Genomic DNA, 27,351 nt, shown 5'->3' on the forward strand with positions numbered 1-27,351 from the left:
ACACAGGTGATCGCATTGTATAGAACTTCTTACTCACTGACAACGACAAACAACATTGGGGAAATCTGAATAAGACCGGTGGATTGTATCACAGTATCTACTTTTTTCTTTTTTTGCAAAGTTTTGCAAAGTTATAGCACTGGGGAAACATTTGGCGGAGTGAATTATTTTTTACAACTGCATATGACTCTACAATCATCTAAACACACACACGCGCACACGCAGGTCAACAGCCGCCCGCGGCGCCCGGGCGCCTTCTCACGCAGAGCACAAGGGGAGACAGCGCTGGGTCCTCACCGGTCTTTGGGTCGTTTTGCTGCGACCTGGCCCGGGGGGCGGGGCGCGTTGCGGACGTGACGTCAGTGGGCGGGGCGTGCACCTGGGCACCTGGGCTGCCGCGGCGGCGCGGAGCTGCGGCTAGACGCGCGCCATGGAGGGCGAGAGCCGGAGCCCGTGGGCCCTGGGGCTGCTGCGCACGTTCGACGCGGACGAGTTCGCGGGCTGGGAGAAGGTCGGCTCGGGCGGCTTCGGGCAGGTGTACAAGGTGCGCCACGTCCACTGGAAGACGTGGCTCGCCATCAAGTGCTCGCCGAGCCTGCACGTCGACGACAGGTCAGCGGCCCGTGCGGGGGCGGCGGCGCTGGGGCTGGCGGCGGGGCCCGGCCTCACAGCGGCGCGCGGCGGCGGGCCAGGGCCGAGGTGCTTGGATTCCGGGCGTTCCCGTTCTCTCCACCTGAGTCGCCTCGGGAGCAGCCTCGGAAGGAGAACCAAACGCCGGGCGAGGCCGTGAGCCCCCGGCGGGGTCTGCGCCTTTTGCTCGGCCGGAGGGACGTTGGGGGTGGTTTGGCGAGCTCCGGGTCTAACTGCTCACGCCGGTGCCCCGGGCTGCGGCTCTTAGGGGGAGCCTCGGGAAGCCGCGTTTGCCTAAGACGGTGTTCAGCGCCCGGCATTGTTACCTGGCTTCCGGTGAGCCCCGGATTTTCAGGGTCGCGGGCTCACCTTGCGCCTTGGACCCGCGCCCCTCGGAGGCTCGTCCGGCCCGCCCAGGACCCACCTGGGCGCTGCGGTTTGCGCCCGGCTTAGAAAAAGTGCCGTGTGGGGATCTGGGCTTTGTGAGTTAGTTAGACTCCGTTCGACTTACTTAGTAATTTACTTTGGAGCACAAATTGGTGTAAGACGGTAATTATTTCGGTCGGAAGCCCTGACTTGGCCTGGCCAGGCTTCCTCGGCGCCCGGGCACTTGAGCGTCGGCGTTACCCTGCTTGGGCCTGGCCGTGGGGTCCGGCAGGCGGCCCGGGGTGCCAGGTTCCAACATTCAGCGCTCTCTGGCCGTACCCTGTCGTTTTAGCTGACTTAATTTCGAGGCCGAGCCTCTGCGGAGCGGCCTTGCACTTATGGTTGGACCATAGTGCCCTCCTGAACCCCAGTTTCCCCATCCCCAAACTGGGAGGCCACCTGCCTGTCCCTCGGTAACAGAGGTGCTCAAGTTAAAGAAGACGGTTGGAAAGGACCGGAGCTGCCCCAGTTAAATTCGGTCGGTGGATTGTGATCTGTGTATATAATTTTAGGGGTGGGGTGGGAGGAGGGTCTTGAGAAGTAGCTCTTTTTGGGTGAGGGGGTGTTCACTATTTACGGTTGCGTTTTAATAATTTATAAGCTTCGGTTGAGCGCATTTAAATTACCTATCCTTTGGTGACGTTTGTGTTCTACATGGAAGGTGTGTGGTGTTTTGTGTTCTGTGTGGAGAGCCCCCTGTACAGTCAGCCCCGAACAGACACAGACTCAGAAAAGCAGCTCCTTTGCTGTCTCAGAGACCTGGTTTCTAATCCTCGGCTTCTTGAATGCTGGGGCCTCCAAACTCCAGCTTTTCACCCCCAGAATGGTGGTGTGCGTGTCCCTGGACTAAGGTGCACAGAGGATTGCAGCGTGTGCCCCCTCAGGTCCCGGAGGGGAGGAAGCCCCCGCGCACTTAGTGGCTTTGTGTTTTCCTCCTGGCCTGGGAGGTTATACAGCAGAGCTACTGGTGGCTTTTTGCTCTAAGCCTCGAGCACAGTGTCTCTTGGAAACTTCAGTAGAGTGGTGGCGAGTGTCACGCAAATATCACTACCGCGAAGGGGAGCTACTTGTGAAGCTGTGCCTCCCTCGGATCCCAGGAACTTCTCAGGCTGGGAGGGGCGCCGTGGCTATTTTGATGAAATCCAAACCTCTTTGAATGCCGGTCCCTAGTTAGAGCCTGAGAGGCACGACCCTTGCCGGTGTGTGGGTATTTTCACGCTCTCGGGGACGTTTATTTGCCTGCTGGAGTCGTCTGGCCGAGGTTTCTTCGTCAGCCGCAGGTTTTAGCACCAACGTCGTGTATCGAAGAGCCGAGTAACAAGCACGTCCCCAGGCTGACGCAGCGGCCTGCACCCTCAGGATCTGTTATTTCCAGCGCCCAGGCCCTTGTTTCTTGGGTGGCCCAGTTGGAGGTGGGGTCACGTGAGGCGGGCCACTTAGGATCTTGCATTGCCTGGTTGCAAAGCTTTTTGTCCTTTACCTGGAAGGCTTTCCTGCCCTGCCCCAAATAGGCAGGTGGTGGCATGTACTGGACAGCTGGGTAGAGGTCAGCATTGCCCAACAGGAAGAGATTCACCTCTTGCACTTTGCCAGGCTGGGTGGGGCAGGCTGGCGTTCCGCATTAGCTGCAGGAGCTGGGCTCTCTGATTGAGACGGTGGTCACACCCCTGCTCCTTGTAAAGAAGAGTCTTCTAGATTCATTACTGACTCTCTCTGGCTTGAGATTCCCGTTAGGCGCTTGTGTCACGCCCGCTGTGGTGCAGAAGTAGCTGCTTGCCTTGCGGCGTTGCCTCCAGGCCTGGAAATGGCTGCTGCGCTCCCCATCCTCCCAGGTTTTGGCAGGTGGCCTCGGTGCTCTTTTGATGAGCTGCCTCCCACCTTGACCCTTCTATTTGCAAGATGCTCCCTGGAGTGGGGAATAAGATTTTACTGGGGTTCCTTGGTGCAGCCCTCAGCCCCATGCCCCTCCCGGCTAAGCCTTGTCTCACCTGTTTGAAGGGTGGCGCCTCTCACCCCTGCCATGAGGGCCTGACCTTTTCTTTCCCGGGGCCTCCTGCACTGGTTACATAGGCACCCACCGCCGGTACAGGTGTGGGTCCTTTTCATCGCCTGCTTCTCCCTCCGGGCAGGCCCCAATCTTCATGCCACCCCTTGACCCCAGCAGGGCCTGATCCCCAGCATGCACCCCGGGCCCTCGGAGCAGCAGGCTGCCCCAGGCCACGTTAGCAGGTACTTCTGGGTGGGGAAGGTCAGGGGCTGCCCAGTCCCAGACACCCCCTTGAAGTTCCCAGAGAGCAGAGAGACACCTGCCAAGGGGCTTCCAAGGGGCATCCCCGGCGAGTTCCCAAGTGACACCCCATTGATCTGCACTCGCTCTTCTTACGGACACATCTGGGAGCTTTGGGGGGACGTGTAGCCACCCTGGCTGACCCTCATTAGGGGATCACGAGGGTTTGGCCGGAGTCTAGCTGGGGGGGGGGCATTCCCATTTAGGTGAGAACTAAGCCTTGGAGGCCCATTCCTCCGGCCCCCAGCCCCTGGCTCAGAGGAAGCCCAGGATAACTGAGCTCGGCCGCGGCTAGTCAGGGCGAGCCCGAGCAAACCCCGGGTTTGTAAGCACAGAGCTGACAATTGGACAAGCCCGGCTCTTGTCAGTTTTAAAAATAGCAGTGTGGGAACCCCTCGCAGGCTCCCTGGGGACATAAATGGATTGGTGCGCAGTGAGAAGGCCTGGCTGGGAGGCATCAGTAACAAATGATTAAACCATTTTTCCTGCTGCCTTTTCCCACAAGTGGTTCACAGGTTTCTCCCTCTGAGGAGCACTTTGTTACAGGGCACCCTTCCCTATAGCCCGACGCTTTTCCCTCTTCCCGTAGTTTCCTGCTACTCCTCTTTCAGCAGGCCTGTCCCAGGGCCCGTTTTCTCCCCCTTCCAAGGTACATGCCTCCGGAAAGCTTCCCTCGCCCGCTGGATGTCTTTGGAATTTGTGGTGGAGCCTGGAGGAGAACCCCACTGCTTCTCCAGAAAGTGTCCTTTAGAAATAATCAGTCTGGTGAGATTCCTCATATCTCTCCCTACCCCGAATCCCTCCCTGGGGTGGGGGAGATATGCTTTGGCCAGCCTCAATTGGGAAGAAACATTGAATGGATGTAAGTGCTGTGGATAAAGTGTCTTTAACAAATTTTACCCCGACTTGGTCCTGTTAATGCCTAGATTTTCCATCTCCGACCAAGAGGGGCGGGGCAGGGGTGCTGTCCCCATTCCTGCTGGGAAACTGAATTAGCAACCCTTCCCCAAATGGGAGAAAGGAGGTGTGATGGGAATGATTACAGAGGAGAAATACGACGCCAGCCCCACTGAATTGTGCCTAATTGTAGACACGCTCTTAGCACGTCACCATTCTTAGGTTGTATGAATGAAAACTGATGTCTGTGGACTCGGGTGGCCTGGAAGGTCACTTGTCACCGGGTGGCGTGGGATTTGATGCTGACGGTGTGGCCGTGAGGAGGCTGGGCTCCTGCAGCCCCCCGGCCCCCCTCCCGCACCTGGGCTCTGGGACTGACTTGAAGATCGCTCAGGTGCTAAAGTGATAATAGTCATCACAGTATATCCATCTCCAGTTCCCTTGTGCTGTTGTGGGTATAAACCGGGAACACCGCTTCGAGGAAAATATATTAAAGAAAATAATTGACACAGTGACGGCTTCACTCTGGGTGGGAGGCACCTTCCCGCCTCCTCCAGCAGTGCCCGGAGAGGGCCCAGCCCAGGCTTATGGAGTTGGTGGTGCTGCCAGCTGCGGAGCTGGGGGCAGTGGGCACTGGAGGGTATCCTAGGGGCAGCTGAAGAAAGGCCTAGAGGATGGGGTGGCTTGGATTTCGGCTCAGTGGTTACTAGAATGTAAACGGGATGAACATTTTTTGTGCCGACCCTTCTGAACGCTACCAAAGAGGGTGGTTAGGGGGCCCGGCCAACCCACTCCCCAGGCCTGAGTGAGGGGCTCCCTGGGGTGGGGGTGGGGGGTCCCCTGGAACCCCCTGCTGGGTGATCCCGGGACCTCCTTCCTCGCCCCAGGGATGCAGCCATGGCGGGGTCCTCGGCTCTTAGGCATTTCTGATTGAGCTGTCGCGGAGAAGGTGATTTGTCCTGGAAACGAGGCCTTATCTTCCAGGATAGCTGGCCGTCCTCCACGAGCTGTCCTGGGATGCGTGGTCCGCGGGACCGAGCTGCCTGGTGTTGCTTCCGGAAAGGGTGCGGGCTGTCTGAGAACATTCCGGCTGTGGCCAGCTTTCTGGAGCAGACAGCTGCAGTGGCTCACTCCCCCCCTCCTTTTTTAAACTAAGGTAAATGGGCTCTCAGTGCGGTGGGGAGGGCCTGGGGCGGGGGAGAGAGCCGCAAACCTGCTGACCTGGGTGCACTGGGGCGGGGCTCTCCCGCCAGCTGCTCTCCGGAGTCTAGTGAGCTCAGCTGTCAGAAGTCACCTGGCTCTGACACATGCAGCCCTTTGGGCGAATGGAGCCTCACTTAACGACACCTCCAGCTTCAGCGTCATCGACATCCTCCTCAGCTGTCGGTCCGGCTGCGTCTCAGAACGTCTGCTGAAAGCGGAAAAAAGCCATCCTTGTGAGTGGCCGGCCTGTAACTCCGGAACCTGTAGTGCCTGGAAGCCTGCGGGCCTGGAGGGATCCTCCCGTGGTCTCCCGGCGGAAGCGGGTCTCTGTCCATCCTGCGGCCGGACCCGTGCCAGGGCCACATGGGCGCAGCGTGCTGGACTCACGCTGGTGGGGAGCGGTGGCACAGCGGCCACTTTAACAGAGAATAAAGGCAGTGGGACCAGACAGGTCGCAAAACTGCTTCTTAAAATAGGAAACAGAGCGGCAGCGGTACTGATCCCCGCCGCGACAGCTCGGGAGAGAGCGTCAGGAGTGCAGTTGAACTGGTTAGTGTAGGCGACGTGAGGTCTCCCCCCCGGGGAGGAGAAAGGAGATGGGCCCGAGGGTGCCGTTTTCTCTCCTTAAATGACTACCCTTATTTGAAATGTTGCTTGATGCAGCCCTTTCCTCTTTCAGATGTCCCTCGGGACCGGGCACAGCGCTGGGGTCTGCCTGCATGTCACCCTGGAACCCAGCAAGCACTGTGGCTGTAGCCGGCGCTGGCCGGCCTGGGCCAGGCACCTGAACCCACTCTTCAGCCCGGCCCGGGGACCCCCACGGGGGCTCTTGTGGACATCGTGTTTTCCATTCATTGGATCTTTGACCAGAGTGCTAAGAGAGCACACGTCATGCTGAGCTCAGTTTTGTCCTATAGTCATGTCATGATTCACTCCTGATACCTGTCGCACTCTTTCCTGACGCCAGGGGGATTCTTTTGCTCCTTGAGCCTGTTCAGAGCCAAAGTCTTGATCCCTTTGCCCCCTGCCTGCCCCACTCCTGCTGATTCCATAAATGGGGAGCCACCCAGTGATTCCCAGTAGATGTCTAGGGTCATCCTTGCTACCTCCCTCTTCTCCACGTCCAGTCGGTCACCAGGCCTTAATGATTCTCCCTGGAAAATGGGCCCTGCACCCACCAGCTTCCTCTCTCTGCACTTCTGGTAGCCAGGGCCCCGGTGACCACCCTGAGTGCCTCGTGGCCGCTCCGCCCCTGCTGCTTCCAGCCTGGGGCTCTGGTGTAGGAATGGGACTGAGAGCTTACGAGCCCTCGCTGCTGCCCTCTGCCCACCTGAGTCAGGGACCCCCTTTATTAAACATCCCCAGGTCCCTGTACTTCCCCCTCAGAGAACTTGGATTTTCAACTACACTTCTTTTTTTAGGGGTGATTTTCCACCTTCTCCCCTACAAGGTAAATACCCTGAAGGCGCAAGGAAGGGGTCTCTTTCGTCCTCAGTTCCAGCATGTAGAGGGTGCTCAGTAAATACTTGTTAATAAATGAATTTTAATTGGATGCAGATTAAAATTAAAGTAATTCCTGGGAGTACTTAGGTGGGTAATTCCAGACTGTAGTGGTTTATTTAAAAAAATTCTTTTTGGCCACACGGCATGGGCATGAGGGATCCTAGCTCCTCAAGCAGGAATCGAACCGGCACCCCCTGCAGTGGAAGTGCGGAGTCTTAACCACTGGACCTCCAGGGAAATCCCTTTAGTGGTTTATTTTAAATTTGGCTGAAAATGCGTGAGCTCTGTTCCAGTGGTTGTCAGGCTTAACTCTTGGCCTTTGGGGCTGGGTAAGAAGTCTTTGCCCGGGGGGCTGTCCTGTGTGCTGCAAGGTGCAGGGTGGCGCTCCTGGCCTCTACCCGCTGGATGCCAGCGGCGGTGCCCGATGTCCCCCGGAGGCAAAGTCCCCCCAGGGGAGAACCACCGGTCTGCACCCAGGGATCCTCTCCCTGAGACACCCGCCTTGGCCAGCGCTCACCTGGGGGAGGGCGGAGGGGCGGGAACTCCCCTCCCATATGCAGGGGCTGGACGCGCGGGCAGGGGTGCTGTGGTCCTGTCCAGCTGAGCCCACCGCAGGCAGAGCTGGGTGCTGCAGACCTTGGTAAACAGTGCGGCGTGGTTCCTCCTTGCAGGTGGCCTCCTCCCTGGGAAGTGTTTTCATACCTGTAAAGGAGGCCTGGGAGTGAGCTGCGGTCTCAGAGAGGAGGTCAGATCAGTAGGAAGCAGCCTCATTTCCGTGGTAGTTTCTGACTCTCCAGCAGGCTGGGAAGCAGGCGCAGGCGCACTGGGGCGGGCAGGTGCACCCAAGCTCCAGAAGAGCCCCCGTGGTGGGAACGGAGCCGTCCTGGGTCATGGGCCGGGGGGCTTGTGTGGGAATCTGCATTCTCTGGCAGGGGGTTGGGGGTCCCTGAGGCCGCCCCGGCTGCTTCCTGCCTCAGTTCCCAGCTCCCATAGGCTGTGTGGTTCAAGACTCTTCCTTCAGGAGCTTCCTAGAAAGCAGGTTCCTGGCACCCACCTAGAGCCTGTTCTCCAGGAGCGGAGCCCGGGAGTCTGCGTTTCAGCCATCTCCCCGGGTGCTTTCTACGGTGGCCATGTTTGAGAACAGGCCAGGCCTTGTCCTTGTGGGATTTGGCCTCTTCTCCTGAATGCACTCTGAGACTTTGACCCATCACGCTGACACCGACGAAGGCCCTGGATACTAGTCTGTAAAGGCTGCACCAGGAAGTGACCTTAGACCGGGGGTTGGCAGACTTTCCGTGAAGGGCAGAGAGTAGACCTTTGAGGCTCTGCAGGCCACGGGGCCTGCGTTGCAGCTGCGCATCTCTGCCGCGAGTGCGGAGACAGCCTCCGCCCCGCTGGACGTGCATGGGTGAGACTGCCATGCAGTCAGTTTCTTTACAGAACAGGGGCTGGCTGTGGACAGCAGCTTGGTAGTCGCCCAAAAGGTTAAACACTGAAGCAGTACGTGACCAGGCAACTCTCCGCCTCGGCGCGTATCCAAAGGAGTTGAAAGCAGGGACTTGAACACCGGTGTGTATAAATGTACAGCATTAGTCACAGTAACCGGAAGGTGAAAACGACCCAAGGGTCTTGTCCATCAGCAGAGGAGCAGATAAACACAATGCGTATGTTCATACAATGGAATAATGTTCAGCCATAAGAGGAGTGACGTTTTGGTTTGTGCTACAGCGTGGATGGACCTGGACAACATATGACGCGTGAAATAAGCCAGTTACTAAAGGACGGGTGTTACACGATCCCACGTATGTGAGATCCCTAGAGCAGGCAGATTCATAGACGGAAAGTGGAAGAGAGGGTGGGAGCGGGGCCTGGAAGGAGGGGTTCCTGTTGAGTGCGTCCAGAGTTTTTGTTGGGATGAAGACGAAGTTTTGGGTGGAGTGCATGGTCTTGGTTGCACAACGTCGTGAACGGATGTGATGCCCGTGAATTGCACACTTGTGGATGGTTACAGCGACAGACAGTATGTTACGTACATTTTACTGCAGTTTAAATAATGGTTTTAAAAAGAAGGTGGCTCTTGGGCAGCGGTCTGCAGACCCTGCTTTAGACCAGGCTCCGTTAATTGCAGTGTGGGGTTAGGGTTTAGGAATGATGGGGCCAGCCAGAGTGATGGGCTTCACAAAGAAGGGGGCTGGGCTCTTTGGATGGATAATTCGTTAAAGCTTTTGGTCAAACCTAAACGTCCCTTCCGTCATCCCAAGAGAAGGGATTGTGAGTGTCGGCCTCGTCATCTGAAGCTCGGAGCCTGCATTGGCTCAGTGCTACCTGAGGGTTTTCAGGTAATGATTGCAGTCTCTCTCCTCCCTGCTTACAACAACCCCACGACGCGTAGATGCGTTTGAATAACCATGGACTGAAGACATGGGAAGGCCTAGAATTTAATATGTGACATTACAGTGAGCTCTGTGTGTGTGTGTGTGTGTGTGTGCGCGCGCACGCACACATACGTGCACTTGTACACATATGTACGTGCATTTTAGTAATTTTCTCAGCCCTGTGGAGCTGCTTATCTCCTGGCCACAGTGCCTGTGGCCAGGTGACCACTGTGCACACGTTCCTCACGTCTTTGAACTTTTCCAGGGAGCGCATGGAACTTCTGGAGGAAGCCAAGAAGATGGAGATGGCCAAGTTCCGTTACATCCTGCCCGTGTACGGCATCTGCCAGGAGCCCGTGGGCCTGGTCATGGAGTACATGGAGACAGGCTCCCTGGAGAAGCTGCTGGCCTCCGAGCCGCTGCCCTGGGACCTGCGCTTCCGCATTATCCACGAGACGGCCGTGGGCATGAACTTCCTGCACTGCATGGCCCCGCCTCTCCTCCACCTGGACCTCAAGCCCGCCAACATCCTGCTGGACGCCCACTACCACGTCAAGGTAAGGACGTGAGGGGACCAGGTGGCCGGAGTGATGGATGCCCTGGGTGGGGAGCTGCGGGGCTGGAACCTCAGGGCCAGCGAGAGGGCCGAAGAGGAGGTGGTTCCCTTGCGGGAAAGAACTCAAAGCAGAGGCCTCTCTCAGCATCAGGATCCCCAGTCTTGCCATGTGTGGCTGGTATAAACGCCACAGATGTGTAACTGGAAAATGGACTCTTATGAACAAGGGTCACTCCCCCAAGTCCTGGATCAGGACTCTAGGTTCTGGGCACCCCGGAAAAAGAGGCTGTGGATTTGTGGATTCCGGTCTCACTGGCCCTCTTACACAATCAGATTGGGAAGCGGACCTCGGCTCGGCCGTCTCCGTGTGGGGCTGGGTCAGCCTGTTTCCCCTTGGTGGCTCCCAGGCTCAGGGTGATGGGAGTCTCGGGGTGCTCGGAACTGGGGGCTGTGGCGTGCTGTGGAGAGGGGCCCTGGAGGGACTCATTCTGTTCTCTTCCTTCAACGCCTGTGAGTTCTGATTTTTTTTTTTTTTTGCGGTACGCGGGCCTCTCACTGTTGTGGCCTCTCCCGTTGCCGAGCATAGGCTCCGGACGCGCAGGCTCAGCGGCCATGGCTCACGGGCCCAGCCGCTCCGCGGTATGTGGGATCTTCCCGGACCGGGGCACGAACCCGTGTCCCCTGCATCGGCAGGCGGACTCTCTACCACTGCGCCACCAGGGAAGCCCTGATCTTTTTTTTTTGATAAGTTTATAAAGCAGAAAAGCACGAGGGATAATATAACTAAAATCGGGTGCCGTCCCCTTGGAATTGGCCCTTGTTAGTGTGGTAGGTTTGTGTTTCTTTGAAGATGTCTCTCCCTTGGAGGGCCATCGTGTCGCACCGTGGGGGGCACTAGCCGTGGCTTTCCCACTCAGTGACATGGGTTCTAGGCTCGCCCACCTGCTGAGGTCACCTTGTCCCTCAGGAGGGCGGGTCAGGAAGGGCCACACGCCGTGGCCGGGGTCCCCTCCGGCTCCTCGGCGCCGTGGAAGGAGGGCTGGGCCCGGGGGTACGCACACAGCCACCCCCCTGCACCCCGACTCTGCAGCAGGCGCAGAACTCTGGCTGAGCCAGCCTGTGGCCGGTGGGGGAATCAGTTTCCACGTACACTTAACGACAAGGTGTCCTTAGGCCGTGTCCTTCGAGAATGAGATTTTATCAGAAGCTGGAAGTACCCTCCCGCTAAAGTGAAGCGGGGAATTGAGGGAACAAACAACAAGTGGGTGGTTCCCAGCCTTCCTGAGTTCTAGCATCCCTGCAGTCCTGTTTCCTTCTGGTTGGGGTGCTGGCTTCACATATGGACTCTGTCCCCGACGAGCATTGCAGAGTTGTGACGACCAGCGTGGGGTCCGTGGGCACCAAGTCAGAGTGAAACCTTTGATCTCAAACTTGAATGAGCACAAGCAAGGGGAGGTGAGGATGGGTCCCCACTGTGCGCAAAGGCCCTGTCTCTGGGAGCTGCCCCGTCTGCCAGGGGAGGTTTCGAGTGGACGGTGGCTCCTGCTAAGCCGAGGCTCAGAGGGGTTAAATCGAGGGCCAGTGTTGTCCAGCTGTATGTGGTTGAGCAGAGGTTAGAACCTGGTTCTGCGGCCCTGGAGCCCTTGGTCTCCCACCCGCCCCACTGCCGTACATGAGATGCTCACAGACATCACGGGTGGCACGCAGTGGCGCACGAGGGCAGAGGGGGTAGCGGGCGGTAGGTGTCCAGACAGCCCCTGGGGGTGCAGTGGGAGAGGAGTCCCTGGAACTCCAGCTCGGGTGAGGGTGTCACTGGATGGGACTGGTCTTCGGAGAGGACCAGTCAGGAGTGGGGGCACCTGCAGAAGGGCCTTTCGGAGGAGGAAGCAACCCAAGAAAAGTCACGGCAAGTTCTGGGTTTTTAGGGGCAGTAGAAGCAGGAGGCATAGTTGGATTAGGGTACAGGGTGTGGGGAGGCCTTCCACTCGTCTTTAAGGATGCTGAGATGCCATTGTAATAGAACGTGCCTTTCTTAGGGAGACCCCACTGATTGCACCCCATCCCTTTGAGCGGTCTTTTCAGAGTCACGGAGTGCAGTTGGCCCAACTGGGCCTGTATCTCAGCTCACTCCCTTCCCACCATCCGGGCCGCTCTCCTAGCAGCCATGTGGGATGTTTGGGGCAGGAGGCCCGCCCTTTGAGGACCACGGTGACGTCCTCCTTGGCAGCACAGCCCTCGCGCGCTCTGTCCCTGGCAGGTGGGGTGGTGGCCCTGTTGCTGGGGGACTCCTCGCCTGGCCTGTGGGCGTGCTCGGCGAGGGCTGGTGCTCTGGGTGCCGGGAGTGGCCAGCACATAGTCTCCTCCTGTCCTGTCCATGCTGGGATGCAGACCTGCGTCCAGGGATGGTCCCCGGTGCTGGGTACACAGTAGGACCTAACGCCCGCCCAGTAGGGCGCTGAGTGCCGCTCGCTGGCACTCGGGGCTGATGTCCTTGTGGTCGTTTCTGCGTTGGCTCCCAGGGCTCCTTGCTTTGAGCGCTTTCTTCCTCCTCCGCTTGTCAACCCCGGGCTTGGCAGGCCTGGCACTTCGTGGCAGTTTTAGGAAGTGGGTGAACATTCCTTAAAGGACCAAGGGGCTTGTTAATAAGGACCTGGGGTGGCTGGGAGCAGTCTCCACTGACAGGAAGGGAGGGGACACTGCAGCTCCGAGGAGGTGGCCAGGCCACCAGCCCCTCTTTCCCAAAGGTGGGGAATGCACTTCTGTGACTCCTTTTTTTTTTTAATAAATAAATAAATTTACTGATTGATGGATTGATGGCTGCGCTGGGTCTTCGTTGCTGCTGCACACGGGCTTTCTCTAGTTGTGGCGAGCGGGGGCTACTCTTCGTTGCGGTGTGTGGGCTTCTCATTGTGGTGGCTTCTTTTGATGCAGAGCACGGGCTCTAGGCACGTGGGCTCAGTAGTTGTGGCTCGCGGGCTCTAGAGTGCAGGCTCAGTGGCTGTGGTGCACGGGCTTAGCTGTTCGGCGGCATGTGGGATCTTCCCGGACCAGGGCTCGAACCCGTGTCCCCTGCGTTGCCAGGCAGATTCCTAACCACTGCGCCACCAGGGAAGCCCTGTGACTCCTTACCCAGGTGGGCAGTCACCCTGCACAGCCCCAAACAGGCAGAAAATATATTCACAGGATGCGTTTTTTTCATCCTCAGGAACAACTCAGCGGGAGCCTCATCTGAGGTTCTAAGTCGGCCGCTCGATTTCTGGGCAGTTTTTAGTTGATGGTTATTTTTGGCAATACAACTTTAATCTGGAATCTTGAAATAAGATCCTAAGTTGTCACTCCATCCCCTTCCCTTGGTCCCTGGAGGCTACATTTTTTTGTCCATACGTAGGATGACTGGAACTGAAAATTTCACAGCAACCACCTGTTTTTGGAAAGTGTATTCAAGACACTTTAATATTAAGTTAATATGTGAGGTTAATATTAAGTATGCTAAATATCACTACTAAAATATTAATTTTAGTGACAGTAGTAAACGCATTTCAAGTTGATAATGGAATAACTTGATTTAAAATCTCAAGCTATACTTGGGGCCCACTTTGCCCAGACCAGGCTGTATTCAGAGGGCTGGATACCCAGGGTCCTGTTCTCTGTGGTCCAGAATGGCCTTTCACTCCAAGGTGGCACGGCCCTGACCCGGCCCTTTGTTAGTCTCTGTTAGTCTCATCCAGCTGGGCCCGGCAGGGGAAGGGCCATGTCTTGGGGGCCCCTGTGAGCACTGGCTCTGGGCAGTACCGAGGCGGACGCTAAGTGCGGGTTCGTTTGTAAATTATAGGGCGCTTGCTGTTCTCAGGGATTGCCACACTGTCCTGCTGTCTGGGAACCCGGGGACAGACGAGGCAGGCCCTCCCTGGGCAGGACAGGTGAGAAAGAGCAGGTGGAGAAATCCTGTGGGCCGGAGGGTCGGTGGCCATCAGAGAATTCTCATTTCTGAGCTTGCCTTTTGATGCCGGAGGTTTTACGTAGAATTTAGGCTTATTTTCTTTTCGTCAAGTGTGTATCTTGAAGCAGCTGGCTGTACCTGAAAACAGCAGAAATAAGAAGAAAAGGCTGCCAACATGGGGGTTGGGCACCAGGTGCCAGGATCCCTGCATCCCCGTCTGTCCTCAGTCCTGAATCTGACACGTCCACACTGCTGGGAGTTTGGTACTGAAACGTTCCCGCTCGTCCACCTGCTACCTTGCGTTGCTCTGTCCCCGGTCCCGAGCTGCAGGGTTGGGGTGATGGGTTCGTTCTGGGGAACTGGCACTTCCCTTTCCCGAGTGGAAAGTTTCTTGGAGGTCAGAGAATGGACCGCTGCTGGGGACCCCGAAATGGCCAGGCCGGCCTCACTCGTGTGGACCCACGCCCCCCCCCCCACCGGGCAGAGCCTGACTGCAGAAGTGGGGGCCGGGTCCAGTGTCACAGGCTTTCTTCCCATCCCCCACGACCCCCCCCCCACAGATGTGGTCAGAGACCCCTTGAAGGAGCGAGTCCCCAGTCCTAAACTCGCCCTGCTCAGTGGTGATGACCCCAGGCCCCTGGCTCACCTTGTGGGCAGGTGAGCCCAGAACTAAAGGCCTGACTCAGCCGCATTTCCCATCACTCCAGAGGTGTGTTTGAGGGGAGCCCGGAGTTAATCAGAAGGCTTAGAAAACCCACGCGCCTCGGAGGAGAATTTATGAAGGGGCCGTTTTCCACGTGGATCCTGAGTCCCTTAATGCCAGAGAGTGTGGCCTAATCCCACACAGCGTTTCACCGCCTCTGAGGGCTCTGATTCACACCCCGGGTTGCAGGGGGGAGGGCGGGCGCCCCGCAGTGACTTCCCCCTTGTGGGTTCCCCTGAGCCTTCAGGACGCCTTGGCCTAAGGAGACGCGGAGGTAGAGGTGTATGGGGCCCAAGCTGCTGGGTCCAGGTGCCCCTTGGGCCGGTGGGCCCTGCGGCGGAGGGGATGTATGTCACACCTGTCGTTTGGGTATTGTGTTTGGAGCCAGCAGGTGTCTGTTCCTAGAACGTTCCAGGTGGAGGACAGAGGCCCCGCCGAGGTTGGCAGGTTGTGTTTTGCTCGCTTTAAAGGGCTTCTGACGGCGCATTTCCCTTTGAAGAGGGCAGCTGCTACGTGCCCACCGGCCCAGCTGTGCGACTGCGTAACTGCTTTGCCTCTGAGGGCGCCCCCTCCCTTGCCTTCCTTCTGCCAGTGAATTCCTTCCTTCAAGTGTAATCTTTTCCCCTGTCCATCAAGCTCCTAATGGTTTCAGGCATGGTTCTTCCCAGGCTGGCTGGGCCTTCCCGCCTGCGCCGGGGAGCGCAGGTGATGTGAGAGCCGTGGTGCCGATTCCGCACCTGCTCAGCTGGGGGTGGGGGTGGGGTACCGCCCCTGCCCCCGATGTTGCCAGGGTCCTGGGGGAGGGCATGCTGATAAAACGTCCCGAAGCAGCAACCCCGGCTGCCTCACTCAGCAAGCTGCCAGCCAAGCCTGACGAGCTCCTTCCCGCCGCTGCGTTGCAGATCTCCGACTTCGGGCTAGCCAAGTGCAACGGGCTGTCCCACTCGCAGGACCTCAGCATGGACGGCCTTTTCGGCACCATCGCCTACCTTCCTCCTGAGCGTATCCGGGAGAAGAGCCGGCTCTTCGACACCAAGCACGACGTGTACAGGTGTGTGTCAGGCGCGCAGCCCCAGGCCGCCAGGGGCTCCGCACCTGGATTCCTCGTGCTCTGCAGGGGGGCTTGGCCAGGGGCTCCTCCGTGCCGCCAGATAAGAGGTTCAGTCCAAAGGAAAGGGCTTTTAGGTGGAGGGTGCCACCAGATAAGAGATTCAGTCCAAAGGAAAAGGGCTTTTAGGTGGAGGGTACGGGCTACCCCAGGACTGGCTTACAAGAGGGAGTGCTCTGCTGTGAGCGCTGCTGGCCCAGGATGGAGAACGTTAGTGGTTGGTGTCAGTTAGAGCCGGTTATGCAACCGGACGGGCAGCTCCCACACCGTGAAAGCTTTGGTGTTTGTAGGATGTAGGGAACATGGGCTCTATAGCTTGTCTGCTGAGAGAAGCTGCTACTTCAAGTGGTCTCTGTGTCTGTCTGCGTGTGGATTCAGGCTCCAGAATCCAGTCCCCTGTGGCCCGGAGCTCACACTTCCTAACGTCACTTACGCGTGACAGGAGCACAGACACCCTAGAGGCTGTTCACAAACTGGCACCGGGGATTTCTGTGCTGGAGAGCAGTCGTGAATCATTTGGCGCCTTCCTTTCCCATATGGTAAAGGTCTTAATCACTCAGACTTCTCGGAGAAGGAAAGCAGGAGGGCGGGTGCCAGCAGGCACGTAAACCCCTCATTGTGGTTCTTGTCTCACACGCGGTGACTGTCACCCTGAGCCCCGCCTTTGGGTCACGGCCACCGCCTGGAGTCCTGGCCGACTGGTTTGACCGTAGCCGCCCGTGCACGTGCTTTGCTGGGCTTTGAGCAGGACGTCTGTCGGGGAGTGGTGCACGGGGCGCTGGGCACCTGCCTGTAGGGTTTGGGGAGAATAAGATTCTCTGTTTATTTCGGAGTTGAGAGTTTCAACTTTTGAACTTGTAGATTTCAATTACTTTTCAATGGGGACTTCTTGCCTTTCGTAAACAGCTGCCCTTAACCCGGTGCAGGCTGGTAGCTCAGTGCTTGGACTTCTGATTCTGTTTTTATTTTTTCAATTTTACCAGATTGAGCTCTTTCGGGGTATATCCAGAGTAATCATATATATATAATTAATATATAAATGATATAAAGGTAACACACATACACACACACACACACACACACACACACACACACATATATATATATTACACACAAGTATATATAATTTCTAACAACCAAAAAGGGCTCTGGGAGGTTCAGCCGGAGCCCCCTCATCTTTTCCACGCCCTCACAAGACGTCAGTGGGCTCGAGACACCCAGAGCTGTAGTCGGTATTTTGAGGCCCAGTGTTTGCAGGAAGATGGTGTGAAAGAAGCAGACTCCGCCGTTCTCCCCTCGAGCTGACGGTCCAGGGACAGGGTGGCGGTCCCTTCGGGAACCCCTCCTGCTGTTGGGACTGACAGTTCAGTTGATGAGGTTTTGTCTGTTGTCTGACATTTGAGCTTTCCACATGCCTTGTTCCACAGTAGGAGTATTTGCCCACTTAAAAAACTGCATGAAAGATACCTTGGTGTCCCCTCTCTGTCTCAGAGTCTCTCGAAGGCTCTGGGGTGGACTTCCTCAAGCTCGTTGCTGTGTTTGGGGCCTCTGGCTTTACTTGAGGCTCCGGCACGCAGACACTGACATGCCTCTTCCCTTCCAGCTTTGCCATCGTGATCTGGGGCGTGCTCACGCAGAAGAAGCCGTTTGCAGGTGAGTGGACATGTCTAGGGGTGATGCAGCTGCCTCTCCCTGAGCAGTGGAGGGCGTGCTCTGTGGTCCTTTCTCTGTGTCAGAAGTGCCTGCGGATCACAGTCGGGGCCGCGCTGGGCCGTGGTGCTGGCGGGCCGTCTGGTGTGGAGCAGGGCTGCCTTGTCCTGCCCAGCAGGTCCGCACAGAGACCCACGGCCCACCTCATCACAGGCTTTCATATATGCCGACAAGGCGCTCTGCCGTGCAGCTCACATACGGGGAAAGGCACGGATCTGATGGGGTCTGTTCAGTGACTCTTGTTAGGTACTAGCTCATTCTTTTGTGTGTGTGATATAATACACGTAACATAAAATTTATCATTTTAACCATTTAAACTGTACATTGTGGCATTAAGTGCATTCACAGTGCTGTACAGTCGTCACCACCGTCTGGTTCTAGAACATTCCATCACCCCCAAAGGAAACCCCAGGCTGCTTAGGCAGTCACTCCCTTCCCTGCACCCCAGCCCCTGTTGACCACTAATCTACTTTCTGTCTCTGTAGGTTTGTCCGTTGTAGTGATTTCCAGATACATATTTTTTTAATTTTCTAATTTTTGATCGTAAAACACACATCACTTAAAAATGACCATCTGAACCGTTTTGAAGTGTACAGTTTGGTCATGTGAAGTGTATTCCCATTGTGGGGCAACCAGCCTCCAGAATCGTTGGGTGGATGCTCCCCGGGTCAGCACACCCAGCCCGAGGGCAGTGGGTTTCCTCCCCCTTGCCAGGCACCCACCGTGCTGATTTCTGGCCCCGAGGTTTCGGTACCTTGACTCGGTTTATTGGAAAAGTCAAGTACCTGGGCTACGCACTCTTTTCTGGTCTGACCAAAAAGCTCTAAGAACGCAGATCGGAGTCAGCACGTGGCCCCCAGGTCTTTTGCAGGGTTTTGTCTGTACGTCGTTACCCTGTCTCCCTGCCATCTGCTCCTCGGTGGAGGTCCGTGGTCTGGATTCTTTTCAGCGTGGCCAGGTGGCACTGTCGCTCGGGCCGCCGGGGGCCTGCGCTTTGGGGTAGAAATTCAGGAGGACTTTTTCATCACTGCAGGGCAGTTTGGACCACTTGGGGCTGGGCGATGTGACTCCGTGACTTACCAGCGTTCTTCCCTTTGGTGGGCGTGGGCCCCTTTGGAACCGATCTCGTTCCATATTCTTCTCCTTTGAACTTGGTTTTCCTTTGAGTTCGATGCCCAGAAAGACCTGCTCTGTGATACAAGGCAGTGATTCCATTTGGTAGATCACAGATAGTTTCTAAAACCTGGAAAACACAGGACAGATGTGCCCTGCAAGGTTGAGGATTACAGAACGCTCTGTGCTTTGAAGAGGAAATACCGTGTCTCCTGGGCAGGTGGTGGTGACCTGCCCCAAACTTTCCTACGGTTGTCACTCCTCCCGAAGATAAGAAATCCTGCCTCAGCCCCACGGAGCTGCCCTGACTTGTGCACCTGCCCTTTGCAGATGAGAAGAACATCCTGCACATCATGGTGAAAGTGGTGAAGGGCCACCGCCCCGAGCTGCCGCCTGTCTGCAGACCCAGGCCTCGCACCTGCGAGAGTCTCCTGCGCCTCATGCAGAGGTGCTGGCACGGGGACCCCCGGGAGCGGCCCAGCTTCCAAGGTGAGTGCCCCCAGAGGGTGCCCGGAGTATTGCTGCTTGAGGGTCGTGCCGCTGTCCCAGGTGACGGAGTAGACGGCCGGGACAGGGGAGGCTGTCCAGAGACAGGAGCGCCAGGGCGAGCCCGGCACCAGCAGGCTGTGCCCGCCTGTGGCCCCTGCCTGTGACTGGGGCGAGGAGGCTGGAGCCACGTGGTCAGCTCCAGCTGTGCACCCCTGGCTGTGGCCCGCTGCCCTCAGCGGCCTCCTCTTGGCGTTGCAGGTTCAGATGCAGCAATGCATCTTTTAGGGACGATGCGACCGCTGGCCTGCGGCTTTCTTTGCATTTCTCATGGCGCCTTGTCCCTGGGGAACGGCTGTGTCCTTTGGTTAGGAGAGTGATCCTGACGCACTTGAAATTGATCACGACGTTTAAAACGTATGGGGAAACCAGCGTGAATGCGGTGGGAGCCTCTCGCCAGGAGCTGGCAGCCGGGCCGTCGGGGTACGCGCTCCGGCGGGTCTGGCTTCTTGGGGAAACGGGGCCTCAGTGGCTCCTGCTTGGAGTCTGGCCAGACCCTGCCTGTGGTTGCCGATGGGGACCCCTGCGGGGTTGCCGAGAGCTTGGCCGGGGGCCAGCAGCCTGGGAGGCCGCAATGCTGACCGGTCAAGAGGCTGGACCCTGCAGGTGCTGCCTCTTCTGTCCCGGCCCGAGGTCACACGTTTAAGTAGAGCATTTGTGTGAGTCAGTGTCGAGGCGATATACCCTTTTGTGTTTTGTCCCCCAAAGAAATCACTTCTGAAACCGAGGACCTGTGTGAAAAACCTGATGATGAGGTGAAAGAGACGACTCCAGACGTAGATGTGAGAAACCCACCTGAGGCCGAGGCCGAGGTAATGGGGACCCTCCCGGGGGCCTGGTTGCCCCTAACTTGGCTTCGGGGGTTGAGTCTCTCTTTTCTGCAAATGCCCTGCCAGCCTGGACCACTCGCCCCCTGTTCTGAGGCTTGGGCCGTCCCCCTGCCCCTGCCCCTGGCTGCTCGGCCTCAAGCTTGCTGCCTTGGTGAGCTGGCCTCGGAAGCCTGCAGGCCAGATTGGGGAGGGGGTCTGGGCTCTGGGGGTCTAGGGGTCTTTTTGCACCTCGAGGCTGGGGATCTGTCCACTTTCTAACTGCCTATAAACGTTTTGTTTTATGAGTGCCACACAGGTTAGGTAAGATGTGATAAATTCTAACTATGCTAACTAAATAAATACCTTTCAGGTAATAAGGCTTGTAAAGTGGAGCCTGCTAAACTAACTTTATTGGGTGATATCTGGTGTTATCATCCCAGGCTGTGCTGTAAGGCCGGGAGATAAGTAAGCATTTATGGTGTGTCTGCTGTCTGAGCAGGAAGGGGCGTGTGATGAGGTCAGAGGGCAGAGGGGCAGGGAAGGTGACCCGGTCCCCACCACCCCCATAAGGGGAAGAAAGGCCCAGCGCGTGGGTGTGACTCGGTGCACCAGGCCACCGGTTCCCGAGGAGAGGGAAGATTTGGGGACAGGTGGGCGGGAACCGGGAAGAATCACGAGTCACCTGCAGATTCTAACCCCTCGGCACAACCTGCGTTTCTCGCGGCCGGGCAGGAGGGGGCCCTCGGAAGGGCCCGTTAGGATGGGTTGGGGTGGAGTGCTGTGCTGTCCCTGTAGCTCGGCCCCTGCCCCCCACCCTTGTACACATGCGGCCCCCCAGCTAGACTCACACAGCTCCGGGGAGGGTGGCAGGTTGTTAGGACCCCAGCCCATCTCCTTCCTCCGTTTCGTATCAGCGCTGACCCGTCCTGGGTGGACACGGCCAGCACACAGGCTTCACCTCCTGCAGCTTATTCACATCTTGTCCGGATAACTCAGGGCCACGTCACTGCGCAGATGGGGCCCAGCATGGTGACGGGCATTCTGTCCCCGTCGTCGTCTTTTCTTACCATGTCCTCCCGCCGGGTGGACCCAGCACAGGGTCTCTGGGCCCCCTAGAGCCATGATAACGGGAGTTAAACTCCCTGCATGGCTCACAGGGAACCCACGTGTTCCCCACCTCCTCCGCCCGCCCCGTCAGGTCACGGATGGAGCCTCATCCCCTCCGTGTGCTCTCTCTGCAGGCGCCCGTGGCCACCCCGCTCAAGCGAGCCTCTGCCCCGACCTTTGACAACGACTACAGCCTCTCCGAGCTGCTGTCCCAGCTAGACTCGGGCATCTCCCAGACCCTCGAGGGCCCGGAAGAGCTCGGCCGCAGCTCCTCCGCATGCAAACTTCCGTCGGCGAGCAGCGGCAAGAGGCTGTCAGGGGTGTCCTCGGTGGATTCTGCCTTCTCCTCCAGAGGGTCGCTGTCCTTGTCCTTCGAGCGGGAGTCTTCAGCGGGCGGTGAGTGGAGGGCCCATCCCTGGGAAATAATGCGCTTAACTGGGGGCCCAGGGGGCCGGACAGAGAGTGAGCGACTGAACGGGATCAGGCGTCCGGTTTCCTGACCTCACGGTAGCTCTCCTGTGTTTTCTGCAGCCCTTCACTGATTGGGTTTGGGCGTCAGTGCAAATGCAGAGATGCACGTGGGCCGAGCAGGTGTCACTTAGATGTAAGAGGGCTGAGTCACACCCCTGGCTGTGCGGGTGGGCCTCACCCGTGCCAGCCCAGCACACAGGGGCTGACCTCCGGTTTGCAGGTTGAAGAACTCGAGTTGCATCAGGGAGCCCAGTGGATGTATGGAACCCCTCTCCCTGGAGACCCCTCTCTCTTGTAATGTCAGCCGTGTACCCCCTTTCCCAGACGGTGAGGGGAAAACACCCCCATTCCTTCTTATTCGTGCACTCCCATTTACCATAGCCGTGCAATTTGATGGGCAAACTGTCCTTCGAGGTTGTGACTCCCTTGTCCTGTTTATATACCTTGGGTTTTCTGTCTAGAAGGTGCTTTCCCCTGCCCCTGCCCTGTCCCAGGTGCTGGCCCTTGGGTGGGAGCCTGGTGCTAACTACAGCCCCCTCGTTGCTGCCTGTGGGGATGGCGTACGAGGTTTCCTTTCCGTGAGGAAAATATGCCTGCTCACACTTAGGGCTACAGTGCAGGGGTGGCCAGAGGGGCGCGGGAAGGGTACAGACCCCAGGAGGAAGGGGAACTTGTTTTTCCTGGGGAATCGGGGAGTTCCTCCTGGAATGAGGACTTTTCCTAGATGCCGTGGACCTCCTGGAATTTTTAGAGTGGAATATTTGGGATGAAAGGGGGCACTTAGGATTGAGGAAACTCCTTACAGAGGTGCAGAGGTGGGGAAGGCCTGGCTGGCCTGGAGGTTAGCAGCCGGTGATGAGGCTGAAAAGAAAGAAGCACCCGTCTCCCACGGAGAAAGATGTAGAAGTTTCTCTCGGGGCCTGCTACCCTCAAGTGACATCTTCATGCTTGGAGAGGACCAATCACTGGCCCATCTCAGAAGCCAGCGTTAAAACACTAGGTCCCCATTGGGCTGATTCCATTTTCTTAATACACCCCATGCCCCCTCCTCCTGCGCAGGGCCCCTTGAAAATGTTTCACGTGAGGGCGTCTCGTTTCATTTAAATCGGAACCCAACAATGTAATAGGATTTTTATGTTAAATTTAACCTTTACATCGTGAATAACAGTCCTTCTAAAGTGGGAGACTCAGTCCTTTAAGGAGTATTCTAGAAAGCGTCCTTCATGATATTGCTGAGACAAGAGGGATCATTTGGAGGTTGGGCTGGGAGAAGGTGGTGGGCCCTGGAGGGGTGGCCTGGGCTAGGAGCTGCCAGCTCTCCGGTGGGTTGGGGGCTGCTGCCTGGTCTGTGTTGCCATTTCTGAGTACCAGCTGGGGCCTGCGTTGTACGTCCCTTATCTAATCACGACCCTACAGGATGGGTAGAATGATTTTTACTTTGTACATCGACAGAAGAGCACTTTGGAGACATTCGTTGCCCTGCCCGAGGTCTCCCCACTCGATCTTAAATTAAACCAGCGTGGACAGCACAGCACTTAAGCAATTTCAGATAAAAAGCGGCCTGGAGGCCACGGGGAGTTGGGGGGCCATGTAGAAAACACTGGCCAGGCCCGGGGAGGCAGCCCCACGTGACCCCTGCACCTGCTCTCCCCGCAGATCTCGGTGCCACCGACATCCAGAAGAAGAAGCTCGTGGATGCCATCGTGAACGGGGACACCAGCAGGTTGATGAAGATCCTGCAGCCCCAGGACGTCGACCTGGTCCTGGACGGTGGCGCCAGCCTGCTGCACCTGGCCGTGCAGGCTGGGCAGGAAGACTGCGTCAAGTGGCTGCTACTTAACAACGCCAACCCCAATCTCACCAACAGGAAGGGCTCCACCCCGCTCCACGTGGCCGTGGAGAAGCGGGTGCGGGGCGTCGTGGAGCTCCTGCTGGCCCGGAAGGTCAGCGTCAATGCCGCGGACGAGGACCAGTGGACGGCCCTGCACTTCGCGGCCCAGAACGGGGACGAGGGCAGCACGCGGCTGCTGCTGGAGAAGAACGCCTCCGTGCACGCGGCAGACTGCGAGGGCCGGACGCCCATGCACGTGGCCTGCCAGCACGGCCGGGAGAGCGTCGTGCGCGCCCTGCTGCGCCGTGGCGTGGGCGCGGGCCTGCCGGGCAGGGACGCCTGGGTGCCGTTGCACTACGCCGCCTGGCAGGGCCACCTGCCCGTCGTCAAGCTGCTGGCCAAGCAGCCGGGGGTGAGCGTGGACGCCCGGACGCTGGACGGGAGGACGCCCCTGCACCTGGCCGCCCAGCGCGGGCACTACCGCGTGGCCCGCGTCCTCATCGACCTGCACTCCGACGTCAACGTCTGCGGCCTGCTGGCGCAGACGCCCCTGCACGTGGCCGCGGAGACGGGGCACACGAGCACCGCCAGGTTGCTTCTGCACCGGGGCGCCCGCAGGGAGGCCGTGACGGCTGAGGGCTGCACCGCGCTGCACCTGGCCGCCCGTGGTGGGCACCTGGCGACCGTCAGGCTGCTGGTGGAGGAGCGGGCCGACGTGCTGGCCCGGGGGCCCCGCCGCCAGACGGCGCTGCACCTGGCCGCCGCCGGCGGGCACTCGGAGGTGGTGGCGGAGCTAGTCAGCGCCGACGTGCGTGACCTGTCTGACGAGCAGGGGCTCAGCGCGCTGCACCTGGCCGCCCGGGGCCGGCACGCCAAGACGGTGGAGACGCTGCTCAGACACGGGGCCCACGTCAACCTGCAGAGCCTCAAGTTCCAGGGCGGCCCCGGCCCCTCCGCCGCGCTCCTCCGGCGAAGCAAGACCTAGCCTGCCGCCCCCGGAGACGGGGCCCCCGCGGGGTTCCTGTCCCCGCGCCGTGCTCCGCTCGCCCCGTCCGCGGCCTGCGGGATGCCTTCGAGAGGCAGGTGGCCGCTGACTCGGGATTCGCGCCGGCGTCTGCTTGGGCGTCGCCTGCGCACCCTCCCGACGAGGTTGATCAGAGCGTGCGTGACCACTGCCCACGGGTGCGCCCGGTGTCGGAGGGACAGTGGGTCGGAGGCATTTGGCTGCACCCCTCGCTCCTGCCGTCGGTCCCTCGGTGACAGGGCCGTGAGCCCCCCCACCCCGTCGTGAGCGGAGCCACCTGCGGCTGGGAAGGCTGGTGTGCAGGAAGAGCTGCGTCTTTTCTCTCCATTTGCAGCGGCAGGCAAAGAAGCCTGTTCCAGAAGGCTTTCGTGGAATTCTTGTTCTCCGGAAGAATATCTTTAACAGATGAACGGTGTCAGCTGTCGCTTTAGATCCGTTAAAAACTTTCATCTCATTGGATAGTCCGCCTTCTGCGCAACGAGTGTGAACTGGTGGTTGGTTTTTAAAGCAAAAACAGTCATCTCACCAGCCCTTTCATACCCAGATTTGTCCGTCACTCAGTCCTCGTGGGTGGCCACACACGTGTGCCATGAGTGCTACCTGCCCTAATTCATTTCTCGTTGCAGAAAATGTTTGAACTTTAGAGTCAAGTGTCTGAAAGTCAAGAAAAACTGACTGACGGCCTCGGTCTCGGACTCAGAACAGCGTTAGCTAGTTGGATGGACCACCTTCCTCACCGTTTTCAGCCGTCAGTCTTGGCAGGGTAGCGGTTTGGGCCGAGTGGTGCTGTTTTAGGGTCTCCAAGGGGGTTTCTGACCTGCTTTACAAACGGCTACTCTTTGCAGGGGCCTCAGCTTTTGGGGTATGACCCCCCCAAGTCAGCTCCAGGAGACAGCCTCACGGTCTTGGATGTAAAAACCCCGTTCTTTTGTTGTCACCTGTGTCCCACATGCACCCGCCCCCCAATACTACGATTAGAGTCAGCTTGCTGCAGGACCCGACCCTGTATGCAAACATGCCCTTTGGACTGGTGTGTGAAACAGAGATTGATGTTAACGTACCATGTATGTTAATATGGATCTGTGGGCAGGATACTTCTTTTCTGTGACAGGAAATATCCGGACTGCTTAGAACTGGCTATGTTTTAATATGCCTTGTGCTTTTAATGTGTTGTGCTACTGTTGTATGTGGAACACGTGGAAGAAAAAACTTCTGTTTGATGTCAATAAAGCTAAGTTCTCTTCCGACCTTTTTGAAACCGGTGAGACTACATTTTCATATACATGAGCTCGAATAATCTGATTTCTGAAAACCAGATCTGAGGCAGTCAGTCACATGTGGTGTGGAGATGCCCTTTGGAAGGGCAATCTGTGTGCCCTGAATTTACCCATGATCTGGGGCGGGATGGAAGAGGTGGAAGGGTGGACCCGGGCTTCCTGCCTCCTTAGCCTGGGACCTTCCTCCTGCATGTGTGAACTGTTAGGGAAGAAGCTCCCAACACCAGAGTTTTTATTTCTTTGTAAGTTTTTTTTTTTTTTTTTTTGGCCATGCCGTATGGCATGCGGGGTCTTAGTTCCCCGACCAGGGATTGAACCCACGCTTCCTGCGGTGGAAGCACGGAATCCTAACCACTGGACCGCCAGGGAATTCCCCTTAACTTTACATTTTGAAAGAATTTTAAAATATAGAAAAGTTGTAAGAATAGTACATAGAACCCTGCTGTCCCCTTCGTAGATTTTCCATTTGTTTACATTTAATTCTTTTGCCTCGTCATTCCCTTTTCTTTCGGATCTACCCACCCATCCATCCCCCAACCCCCTCATCCATTCATCTCTTCGTCCCCCATGCACTTATCCATCCATCCATTCCCCCCATCCATCTCCCCATCCACCTGTCCATCTGTCCATCCATCCATCTGTCTGAGTAGGTTACAGAAAATATGCCTCATGAACCCTAAGTACTTCAGTGTGTATTTCCTAAAAACAAGGACTGTAGCCACTAGGTAGCCACAGTGTATCTATCAAAATCAAGAAATGAACATTGATACGATGCTATCATCTAATCCACAAATCCTTTTCAAGGGTTTACTGACTGTCCCCAGAGTGTCCTTTATAGGAAAACAAACAGCCAGCCACAGTATCAGGGCTCCATTCCAGCCTGGCCCAGGATCTCGCTGTGTTGCGTTGTTAAGACTCTTCAGGCTTCAGCCCTCGTTTCTCAGTCTCGTCTTTCATGACCTTGCCTTCAGGGAGGTGCAGCCAGTAATTTCGTGGACTGCCCTCAGCGTCGGTTTGTCTTAGTTCTCTTCTGGATTTGACCTAGGCTAAGCATTTTTTTTTTTAACATCTTTATTGGAGTATAATTGCTTTACAACGGTGGCTAAGACTTTTGGCAGAAATACCACAGACGTGACGCCGTGTATGAAGTACAGCTTACCTTTTAATGTTTTGATTTGTATCATGTGCTCACGAATTCCTATTTGAACGCTTATTATCCTTTATTTTGATGTTGGAATTATCCCTGATTTGGCCAGTTCGCACTGGCTCTTGTGTCCCTTTGATGCATCCCCATCAGTCGTTGAGCACTTCCTGCTTTCTGACACAATGAGGTGGTCCAGGCACATGTACTTCCTTCACCCCAGCCTCAGAAGCAGCCATTTCTCCAAGGAAACCAGTTTCCTTCAGTGAAGAATGGTATTTAGAAGCCGAGATCTGGGCGTTAGGTGTGCTCATTGTTCCTGGAGTGCCATTGCCTCTTGTCCCTCAGGAGACAGGTCTGGGCAAAGCGTGTGTGTGTAACTTGCATGTGTATACACATGCATGTCCCCATGTCTTCTTGAGAACGATGATTTCACATCGATGCCTTCAATTACAGCCCGACACCCCAGGGTGTATTCCAGCTTCTCCGTACTTGTGTCTGCTTCCTGTGACAGTGAGGAGGTTGGTCCCCATCGTCCACAGTATATTGTGCCCATTCGCCCCGTCCCCATGTGTGTAACAAATCTCCCTGCTGTGCTGGCTGCCCCCTCAGCCTCTGTCCCTTCTCGCCGCCTGAGCCAGCAGGTCCCTCCCTGCCTGTGCCCAGCAGTGCACTAGCTGAGAGCTCCCTGGTC

The 27,351-nt window shown here is 57.2% G+C and overlaps 1 protein-coding gene across 9 annotated transcripts; it reads left to right on the forward strand.

Moving 5' to 3' along the window:
* Positions 1–370: 370 nt before the first annotated feature.
* RIPK4 (receptor interacting serine/threonine kinase 4) lies at positions 371–25,979 on the forward strand. 9 transcript variants are annotated; one of them, XM_089910222.1, is made up of 10 exons: positions 522–612; positions 5,225–5,396; positions 5,494–9,285; positions 9,587–9,878; positions 15,423–15,571; positions 17,232–17,281; positions 18,782–18,940; positions 19,706–19,809; positions 21,048–21,309; positions 23,041–25,978. In XM_089910222.1, the coding sequence occupies exons 4-10, from the start codon at positions 9,594–9,596 to the stop codon at positions 24,198–24,200; spliced, it is 2,169 nt and encodes a 722-aa protein (XP_089766348.1). In that variant the 5' UTR covers positions 522–612; positions 5,225–5,396; positions 5,494–9,285; positions 9,587–9,593; the 3' UTR covers positions 24,201–25,978. The 9 variants fall into 9 exon arrangements, with proteins under 9 accessions (XP_022408654.1, XP_089766348.1, XP_089766353.1 ...); XM_089910223.1 differs by lacking the exon at positions 522–612 and having other exon boundaries at positions 671–5,396; positions 5,494–5,676; positions 6,123–9,285; XM_089910221.1 differs by lacking the exon at positions 522–612 and adding an exon at positions 671–4,108.
* Positions 25,980–27,351: the final 1,372 nt, after the last annotated feature.

This window comes from Delphinapterus leucas, chromosome 4 (genome assembly GCF_059928025.1).
Source record: "Delphinapterus leucas isolate spDelLeu-1000000601 "Yukka" chromosome 4, BTC_Dleu_Yukka2, whole genome shotgun sequence".
NCBI classification, from domain to species: Eukaryota; Metazoa; Chordata; class Mammalia; order Artiodactyla; family Monodontidae; genus Delphinapterus; species Delphinapterus leucas.